The sequence below is a fragment of the Salvelinus alpinus genome, chromosome 4 (assembly GCF_045679555.1).
Source record: "Salvelinus alpinus chromosome 4, SLU_Salpinus.1, whole genome shotgun sequence".
In the NCBI taxonomy this organism is placed as follows: Eukaryota; Metazoa; Chordata; class Actinopteri; order Salmoniformes; family Salmonidae; genus Salvelinus; species Salvelinus alpinus.
The window spans coordinates 18,874,874-18,885,458 of record NC_092089.1 but is presented as its reverse complement, the minus strand read 5'-3'; the positions used below and the strand labels follow the sequence as shown (position 1 = coordinate 18,885,458).

At 41.8% G+C, this 10,585-nt stretch overlaps 2 protein-coding genes across 2 annotated transcripts; one reads left to right on the top strand and one right to left on the bottom strand.

Annotated features, from left to right (window-relative positions):
* Window positions 1-155: 155 nt before the first annotated feature.
* mrpl32 (mitochondrial ribosomal protein L32) lies at window positions 156-1,357 on the bottom strand. The gene is made up of 3 exons (XM_071395881.1): window positions 1,224-1,357; window positions 750-928; window positions 156-502 (listed from the first exon to the last, which is right to left on the bottom strand). The coding sequence occupies exons 1-3, from the start codon at window positions 1,315-1,317 to the stop codon at window positions 248-250; spliced, it is 528 nt and encodes a 175-aa protein (XP_071251982.1). The 5' UTR covers window positions 1,318-1,357; the 3' UTR covers window positions 156-247.
* A 6-nt stretch (window positions 1,358-1,363) lies between these two features.
* Window positions 1,364-5,730, top strand: LOC139572967 (proteasome subunit alpha type-2-like). The gene is made up of 7 exons (XM_071395880.1): window positions 1,364-1,501; window positions 1,990-2,066; window positions 3,138-3,270; window positions 3,386-3,508; window positions 4,020-4,101; window positions 5,102-5,233; window positions 5,432-5,730. Exons 1-7 carry the CDS (start codon window positions 1,461-1,463, stop codon window positions 5,546-5,548), a joined length of 705 nt encoding a protein of 234 aa, XP_071251981.1. The 5' UTR covers window positions 1,364-1,460; the 3' UTR covers window positions 5,549-5,730.
* Window positions 5,731-10,585: the final 4,855 nt, after the last annotated feature.

Sequence of the window (10,585 nt, the reverse complement as noted above, 5' to 3'; positions counted from 1 at the left end):
TTCTCATTAATAACAAAGGTATAGCATGTTCCTACTAAAGTGAAGAGGATGTACAATATGTGACATTGTAGCCATGTTCCAATAACAAGACAAAGAAAATGAACCACATTTGAAGGTTCTGTCATGTGTTGATAACAAAACCAAAAAAACAATGCTGCTGTTGATTTTTTTAATCAATGCATTTCCTTCAAATACAGAAACTGGGATATTAGCAACCTACTAATTACTGGCGCGACTAAATGCTACCTCAATAGATACTGAACCAGGAGGGTCGTTTTCTGTTCCTCTCCACTATCCTCTTGTCTTTGTCGGACTCCCCTGGACTCTCGCTGTCATACAGGACCAGGGTCTCCTGCGCTGGTGTGTTGAGAGGCCTGCCCTCCATGGCTTTAATCTGACCTCGGATCAGCGCTGTCTCCTTCCTGATCTTCTCATAACAGAACCCACACAGAATATGCTTCTGCTTCAGGTGGCCACACTCCACGCACGGCTCAATGTTGGTCTGACAAAGAGGGGGAGACAGGAGGGAGAGAGAGAAAGGGGGGAGGGAGAGCACAAAATATCAGAAAAATCCATTGCATTTTCGATTGTGTTTATTGCAATATTTATTAAGAAATTAGTCAAAGGAGTTCACTCATGGCAGATACCATTACATAAAATATGCTACATACAACTGGACATCAGAGGACAATAATTACAATATGTGAAATGTCACCCAGTGAAATGATAAACACAATCAAAGTTAATACCTTAACTTTGAGCATAAAGCTTGGGTCTCGTCTTCTAGTCCTGTTGATTTCTATTGTGCGTCTCTTTTTGGGTGCTGCCATCCAGAACACATTGTCCAGGAAGCTGGGCTCCGCGGTCGCCTCTTGCTCATCGTGGGGCTGTGGAAGGATGCTGGGGCCATGGACAGCTAGAGCTGGGGCTGTATAGAAACAAAACACACAGAGACACAATCATATATCAACAATCTATGCAATAGACAGAAACTATGAATGTCACCACTCATTATACATCTAGTAGTCTACTCATAGATTGAAGCACGTATAGAATCGTACATCATCATAGTTCTTACTGTCCAACACAAAGTCATAGATTATGCAGGGTAACATAGCTACCATGGAAGTTTTAAAGCTAGCTTACTAGTTAGTGCTAATGTTAGCCAGCCAGCTAGCTACAAATAAACACAAGGCAGAATGTTGTGTAAAGCTCAAACTCACCAAACTGCCTGTCAAGTCCTGTAGCCTGTGTAATTCTGCATTCCAGCTGTAACAACGAACGTCTCAAAAAACACACTAAACCAGACAAATTCATAATTTTAGAGGTTTGAGTAGTGTCTTTACACTCGTCACACAGCTCACGGTCATTGAATCACATACGTCATTGAACTGCGACAACCGAAGAACCAATTGCATCTTGTCATTAGTATAACGCGTTATCACCAGTACTGAGCAAATATGGGAGAAAGGGGGTACAGTTTCTCACTCACCACATTCAGGTAACTTTTACAAATGACTGTAGTGGCAAAAGTTTTGTTAGTTTGGGTATTGCAGACAGACATTGAAAGGAAGAAGGATTGAGATCGAGCGAGTTGTTTAGAAACCAGACTGTTGCTCCCGGTGGTTTGATGCTTTGTCATTCTGTTACTCTGGCTAGCTAATGTTAGGCTAGTAGTAGGAAGTGTGATGTTTCTAGTTCAAGATCTTCAAACAGGCAATTTTGATATCCAACACATTTTGTCTCTTCATACCATTTGCCCTCTTTCAGTAATTAAGTGATTAGCCGAGATGCGATCTTTGCAAAAAGGCATCTGGCTTTGCTGTTGGAAGTTTACATTCACTTTCAGTTTGTTGATTGCTGAGTGAGACTGAGTCACTAGCTAACGTTACACCAATAAATATAAACTCTAAAAGCACTGATCAGACCAAGACGAAATTATTTGTTTGTCATGACGTTATTAATGAAAACAATTTCCCTCCCACACAGCCCATCTGGTAAACTGGTCCAGATTGAGTATGCCCTGTCAGCCGTAACAGCAGGAGCCCCCTCAGTGGGAATCAAAGGTAAAGAAGACTTCAAATGATCACCCAATATGTCTGTTTTCACACAGGTAGCCAAATTCTGATAATTTTATCCAAATTTCACTTCAGAGCTAATCTGATTGGTCAATTAGTGAGAGAAAAAAAAGTTGTTTTGCCTGTTTAAACGGAGCCCATGTACTATAATATGTATAAAGTGGTGCAACCACCAGGTAATGGATTTTTATATACAAGATGTCTGCATACATGTGTCCATGGTACCGAACTCTTTTAAAGAGCATCTGCCCCTAAGAACCATCTTCTAATTTAGAAAACAGCCTATGTGCCATCGATATGAGTCCGGAACATTTATTCTAATGTCAAAATTGACTACAAAGTGTAAATAGGATAATTTTGGTCAGAAAAGTAAGTTTTGTCCAAAACAGATTTTTCTACCGGAGTATGCCACAACGTAAATGAAGGTTGGGTTTATTTCAACCCGGTCCACAGCTGGCAGCAAACAAGTTCTCATCCATTTGGAGTGCAGCTGCATGTGACCCCGATCGTAATGCCTGTGGTAAATGTTTGACTTTGGATATCCCTAAATATTGAAAACATTTAATGAGAACTAAAAAGTGTGCAACGTGAAAATATTGTCTAATTTACATTGTTATTTATTGCCGGTTCCATACTAGGCTCAGAGATGGGCTATCCAAAGTCAAACCAATTTTGCCATGGTAGCACACCAGCCTGCTAAAGCAAATCGGCAATATAATTTGTCTAACTCTTCCCACCTGCGAACACACGAGACCCCCATATCAAACCACACCTGAAACCAACTCACATTTGAATTCAGTCATGGCTGCTGGCATTTTTAAGGCTACGTTTAGATTTTTTTTTTTACTGATTGGTCTTTTGAACACTCAGATAAGCTCTGAAAAAGATCTGATATGATTGGTCAAAAAAACAATTAGTGTAAGAAAAATATCAGAATTGAGCTACCTGTCGAAACAGCCTTAATAATGAACCAAATCTAAAACGAAGCCAAATCAAGAAGTTTAGCCGCATTACAGAAGACAGTCCAGATTTTGATGGTTTCTTTCTCCCCGTTTAAAGCCTCAAATGGAGTCGTTTTGGCAACCGAGAAGAAACAGAAGTCTATACTGTACGACGAGACGAGTGTTCACAAAGTCGAGATGATAACCAAACATATTGGCATGGTCTACAGTGGAATGGGTCCAGACTACAGGTACATCTTGGTGTGTGTGAGGGAGAGGGAGACTGCCCTTACCTTGAGTTTCTAAATCTTGGGTTTACAACAGGGACAAGGATATCTTAGAAATGTGTCTCTTGTTACTCTGCAGGGTGCTGTTGAGGAGAGCGAGGAAACTGGCCCAGCAGTACTTCCTGGTCTACCAGGAGCCAATCCCCACAGCCCAGCTTGTCCAGCGGGTAGCCTCTGTCATGCAGGAGTACACACAGTCTGGGTCAGTTCTGTTTTGTGGGTTTCCTCAAGTTTGATCAGGGCTGGCCGACTGAGTGTGCAGGCTTTTGATCCAACCTTGTTGAAACATGACTGATTCAGCTAATCAAAGTCCTGATGACCAGCTGATTGGTAAAACCAGGTGTGTTAGGCTTTTTTTTCAGCCCCAGTATAGAACCAGGTGTGTTAGAGCAGGGCTGAAGGAAAAGCCTAAAGCCCTTACACCCCGTATAGAACCAGATGTGTTAGAGCAGGGCTGAAGGAAAAGCCTAAAGCCCTTACACCCCGTATAGAACCAGGTGTGTTAGAGCAGGGCTGAAGGAAAAGCCTAAAGCCCGTACACCCAGTATAGAACCAGGTGTGTTAGAGCAGGGCTGAAGGAAAAGCCTAAAGTCCGGACACCCAGTATCTTTCCACGAGGGTTGGCCACTGCTGAGTTACAATATCCATGTGTGTTGATAAAGTAGTTGTTTTCACCTGAATTTCTAGAGAGTAACATCCTGTGTTTTTTTCAGTGGAGTGCGACCCTTTGGTGTGTCACTGTTGATAGCTGGATGGGATGATGATCGCCCTTACCTCTTCCAGTCAGATCCCTCTGTAAGTATCCATGGTAGTATAAACACACTCTATCATTGAATTGCTTCACTCCTAGGCCGAGTCTATGGAGTTCATGGAGCTTTTGTATTCTGATCATGGAGATCTAATCATGGAATTCCGAACTCGTCATGCGTCTAAACCTACATTTTAAATGTGGCCTGATTCCCTTTTCCTGCGCAATATTCAAATGCCAGAATGCATAATGCAAACGGTGGAACAGGCTAAATCTGATAACAACACAGCAAGTTGATGGCAGTAGCAAACTACTGTAGCTAACTAGCCAGCTAACCTCTAACTAGCCAGCAAGCTGGCTAGCAAAGCTAAAGGGATTGCAAACAGGCATAACAAAAAATAGTTTTTCTACATTTGTAATTTTTATTTTATTTAAACTTTATTTAACCAGGTAGGCAAGTTGAACAAGTAATCATTTACAACTGCGACCTGGCCATGATAAAGCAAAGCAGTGCGACAAAACAACACAGAGTTACACATAAACAAAACGTACAGTCAATACACAGGTAGCCTGATTAAATAAGCTAGCATTTATGAAGCCAGCAAACACATTCCACACTAGGAACATATTTCCTCCAACTTTTAATTAAAAAAGGTGCCTCTCGCTCCCAAAACACGTGCTGATGACGTCGCCCACTGTATGCGCTCTCGGTAGCCTGATTGTGTCCAGACTGAGGAGAAATCCGCACAAAATGTGTCCCTGACCACCACCTAAAGTGGTCGGCCAGATCTGAACACAATCCGACCACAACCAATCTTTTCAATGCAATCTTCGTATTCTGATGGCAGAAGTCGCGTGTAAGTGTCAAGTGGCTACGCTCCTTGACAACGTTTCAATGGTTTGAGCCACCCAAAAGTGTACCAACGGATGGCTCCATCTGTGACATTTCAAGCTAGCTGTGGAGTGAGTTTATGGTACGTTCTTAACTCCGTTACGCATACATCATTTTTTCCGGTAGTAACTATATGATTATTTTGATGTACACAGGGTGCATACTTTGCATGGAAAGCAACAGCGATGGGAAAGAACTACGTCAATGGGAAAACATTCCTAGAAAAGAGATATAACGTGGATCTGGAACTGGAAGACGCTATTCACACAGCAATCTTAACCTTGAAGGTAATTCATCTCACCTGCACCTGTAGTACTCTTCCCTCTCAGAAGTGTTTAAGAAACACAGAATGTGATACTGTGTTTAGGTTAAACCTGGAATAGTTTGAAAACTTCATGATTTAATTTGTCATAGTGTTCTATTGAAATCCATGCATTTACTGCGTTGTATTAATATTGTGTTCTGTGTGTGTGTGTTTTTTAAAGGAAAGTTTTGAGGGTCAGATGACCGAAGATAACATTGAGGTGGGAATCTGCAACGAGGCAGGTTTCAGAAGACTCACCACAGCAGAGGTCAAGGACTACCTGGCAGCCATTGCATAAAATGCCCCCTCCATTGGGGTCTGTTGGCATGGACTCATTCAGATCAGCTGTTTTACTTTTTACAAACCAGATACCAATACAGATTTTTGCAGTTTAGCAGATTTCTACAATTTGTCTTTTTTTTCTTTTTCGGTTATACCTAGTCACATACTACTAATAAAAAGACGATTTATGTAATAATATTTTGTCCTTTGATCAATTTTTGTTTTCTTCATATAATTTAATTTCATGTTAGGTTTCAGTTTGCGATTTGAAAATGAGTTGTTTAATTCTCAATTTCTCACTATATTGCAAAAGTGTACATACACATTTTGCATGAAATTAGTCCCCCCCAAATACAGTGCCTTCAGAAAGTATTCATACCACTTGACTTATTCCACATTTACAGCCTGAATTCAAAATGGATAAAAAAATAAATCACCCTTCTACATACAATACCCAATAATGAGTGTTTTTAGAAATGTTTGCAAATTAATAAAAATGATTTACAGAAATGTTTAACTTACATAAGTAGCCTTTTCACACCCATTTCCTATAACACTCCAAATTAAACTCAGGTGCATCCAATTTCCTATGTTCTTCATTGACGTTGCTACAACTTGATTGGAATCCACCTGTGGCCAATTCAATCGTCTGGACATGATTTAGAGACACCTGTCTATTTAAGGTCCCACAGTTGACATTGCATGTCAGAGGGACTGTGGTTTCCAGGAGGAGTAATGGCGACTGGTAGAGCTTTTTGAGTCGACGCAACAAATTCAAGAAACATTTTCAAACAGTTTGCTACTACAGAGGATGAAGGAGTGGAAAGAGCTTGGATATGTGGAAATGGACACCATGAGATGTGTAGAGGGAAGCGGTGTGGTCGGGAAAATGTAGCGTTAAGTACAAAAAGAAAACGTACTCCTGTAACGATATCTCAGAAATGTAACCTGATGAGGATGAACTACCAGCGGCAGGTGCGGTGAAGGCCGTCAAGTTCGTGCCTCGTTCAGTTGACGACAAAAATTATGGTGGCTCAGTGGGTGTGAGATTTTTTTGTTGAGAGAATGGATCCTTGCCTTCTGGCTGATCCATATGGAGTGTCAGGTTGGTTGGGGACTGTTGAGTCGGTGAAAGTAACTCAAAGTGGACTCGCAATTCTTCCGTTCAGAGGGAGCGGGCGCTGCTCACCACATGCCAAGGGACAAGAACTTTGACTTGCTTTGCTCTTCGCAGCAGGGCGCGGTTGAAAGGAGGGATAACCAGTGCTGTTTATTCATGGTCTCTAGCCCCGAATATTTATTAAAATGTTTTCATACTTTTCAGTCAATTCGCAAGTGGCTGAATATCATCTGAGTGAGAGAAACGGCGCCCCTCTGTCTCAGTATGTGTAGCACAATATCTATGATGTCGATTTGTATGACACGTTGCCAGCTGTAGCATTTGATGCCAGCAAGCATTTGGCCTCCCTTGATTAAATAAAATAATACAATTATAGAAAATAATTAGCCTATCAGTGTTGAGCTGAGCTCCACTGTGGGTTGTCTTGGTTCAGCAAAACGCACTCCAAGGGATGCCAGTTTGGATTTGGCTTCACACGAATGAAATTACATCCTAAGCAAAATATCCTCATTGTCTGAAAAAAATGTGTTTGTTTCTGTTTTACTTGTGTTGATGTTCCTTTCCTAATCCAGGGATGGGGATTTGGACTTGTGCTTTTGACTTAATTCTCTGTACTGGCCAATGATAATGACGGTGATTTTGATATAACACTAGATTCATATACTGTGGCTCTGGCTTGAGACGGTAGAAGTTCAATATGTAGCGTAGATATAGGCTCACATTTAGCTAGCTAACTTAGCTGGTTCATTGTTGTCCATGTGAGGAAGTTAGGCTAGCAAGCATTTTTAGCTAGGTAGCCTATGAAAACAAACACTAAAAACGTACTGTATGACGATGCCATAGACAATTTCTCCAACATGAAAGAGAGGAGGATGGCATTAGCGTTCATCTAGTCTACACGGGTGTCAACCTATATATATATATATTTTTTTACCTGTGCAAGTGCACACACACAGACAGAAATCAGTACCATGGACAGCCACATGATATTTATCAACATTGATTGGACTAAATAGTTATCTTTTAAGTTTGTTTCAGTGTATTAAACTAAGCATAGAGGTGACCTTGTTGATTTCATGGTTAAATCAGTAGTTTAGTAAACTGTCAAACATTAACTTGCTTGATCATGCTGCAGGTCATATAACTGTTTATTACATGAAATATTTGCTTTGTGGACTTCAACGGACAGATGTTGCTCTCCGGTTTTGTGATGAAACAAATGTATGTGTAGTTGAATTCATTCCGCCACTGTGTGACTGTTGTCACGGTCTTATTGTATATCATGGTGGCGTATGAATGAATGGTTATAGAGCAAACAACGCAAATATCACAACAGGTTGAAATATGCCTTTTTTACTGGCTTGGCTTCCCCAGTGATTTTACTCACGCATCACTACTGGGGGGGCGTTAAGTGTTGAGGATCAACTGAAATGGAAGATTCCTGGTGTCTGTGATGCTCGCCGTTTGGTACGAGAGCATTGTGAAACAGAAGAAGTGGTCTGCCCTGCTGAGTTTTGATGCAGAGTTTTTACCCGACAAAGTCAAGTTAGAGATGTGTCAGTTAACCTGTGAGCTTTTGTCCCAAAACCATTACATTGTTTTAGGTGCCAAGCTTACGGTCATATTGCAGCAGTGTGTAGGAGCGAGATTCCTGTATGTGAGAAGTGTGCAGGAGGACATAAAACAAAGGAGAGTGTGTGTGTGTGAATTGTAGGGGTACCCATGGTGCTGTAGATCAGAAGTGTCCAGGGAAAGGCAGGTTGAGGTTGCCAGGATCAGAGTAGTGTCCAAAAGTGTCATGCTGAGGCAGTGAATAGAGTAGGAGATGATGTGTACAGGGTGAGGGATCCTCCTGTGAGTAGGCCGAGGCCAATGAAGAGTGATAAGAATGACGTGCCTCAGTAATGTTGGTTTCTTAGCGTTCATAGCCATCGTTATCAACTATACTGCAGAAAATCACATTAAAATAGATGTTGTGGTGGCAGCTACAAAGAAGTGCTTGGGTGTACGAGATTTTACTGCAGAAGAGTTACAAGGTGTGTTGAACGATAGTGTCTCATTCTACCATGCTGCCGGCCTGGTGTTGGATCAGATAGGGCCAAGTAGTGGAATATTGGTGGGGTTTTAATGGGAGTAGGGTTAGTTGGTAGAGTGGTGAGGTTTTAATGGGTGTAGGGTTAGTTGGTATAGTGGTGTGGTTTTAATGGGTGTAGTGTTAGGTGGTAGAGTGGTGTGGTTTTAATGGGTGTAGGGTTAGTTGGTAGAGTGGTGTGGTTTTAATGGGTGTAGGGTTAGTTGGTAGGGCACATTTTTTCCCCCCTTCCCTTTGTGTCAAAGTGTAATGAATTCACGCTCAAGAACAGCAGGCTGACAGCCCAGACAGTAGGTGGCGGCATGCACCTCTAACGTATGTTTGCGGACTGCCATAATACCATAAAATAAGTGCATGTCAGAGCAGAAACTATACCATGAAGTCCAAGGGACTGTCCATAGATCTGAGATAGAATTGTGATGAGGCATATTATCTGGGGAAAGGTATAAAACACTTTCTAGAATGTTGAAAGTTTCCAAGAGCACAGTTGTCTCCATCATTTGAAAATTGAAAAAATATGGAACTATCTGGATGCTGGCCGTCTGACCAAACTGAGCAACCTGGCGAGAAGGGCATTGGCCCGTGTCTCCCGGGTGGCGCAGTGGTCTAGGGCACTGCATCGCAGTGCTAGCTGCGCCACCAGAGTCTCTGGGTTCACGCCCAGGCTCTGTCGCAGCCGGCCGCAACCGGGAGGTCCGTGGGGCGACGCACAATTGGCATAGCGTCGTCCGGGTTAGGGAGGGTTTGGCCGGTAGGGATATCCTTGTCTCAGTATGTAAAATGTAATAAAATGTATGCACTCTACTGTAAGTCGCTCTGGATAAGAGCGTCTGCTAAATGACTAAAATGTAAATGTAATGTAAATGGTCAGAGAGGTGGCCAAGAACCAAATGAACACACTGACAGAACTACAGAGTTCCTTGTCTGAGATGGGAGAACCTGTCTCTACAGCACTTCACCAATCTGGGCATTATGGGAGAGTGGCCACATGACAGCACACCTGGAGTTTACAAAAAAGCATGTGAAAGACAAATGTAAAACACTATGTCTGTACAAAACCAGGCACAGCTCATCACCCATCTAACACCATCCCTACCGTGAAGTGGTGGTGGCAGCATCATGCAATGGGGAGGCTTTTCAGCGGCAGGGACAGGGAGACTGGTGAGGATAGAGGGAACAATGAATGGAGCCAAATACAGGCAAATCCTTGAGAACCTACGTTTCAACAGGACAATGACCCCTAGCATTTAGCAAAAGCAACTCTGGAATGGCCTCAAAACAAGAATGTGAAAGTCCGTCAGTGGCCTAGACTTGAATCCCATTGAAAATCTGTGGAAAGACTTGAAGATTGCTGTTTGCTGCAGCTCCCCATCTAACTTAACAGAGCTTGAGAAAATATGCAAGGAAGATTGGAGACAATCCCCAAATCTAGATGTGCAAAGGTGATTCAGACATCCCCATGACGACTCAAAGCTGTAATCACTGCCAAAGGTGATACAGACATCCCCATGACGACTCAAAGCTGTAATCACTGCCAAAGGTGCTTCTAGAAAATATTGACTTGGGTGTGAATACTTATGTAAATGAGATATTTTAGTTTTTCATTTTCAATACATTTTCTAAAATGTCTAAAAACATGTTTTCACTTTGTCATTATGGGGTATTGTGTGTAGATGGGTAAAAAAAAACTATTATATTTAATCAATTTAAATTCAGGGTGTAATAACAAAATGTGTAATAAGTCAAGGGGTATAAATACTTTCTGAAGGCACTGTATTACCCCCATCATTTTAGAATTAATGAAACAGAGCTCCTCTAGACATTTAGCATAGTTGATATTA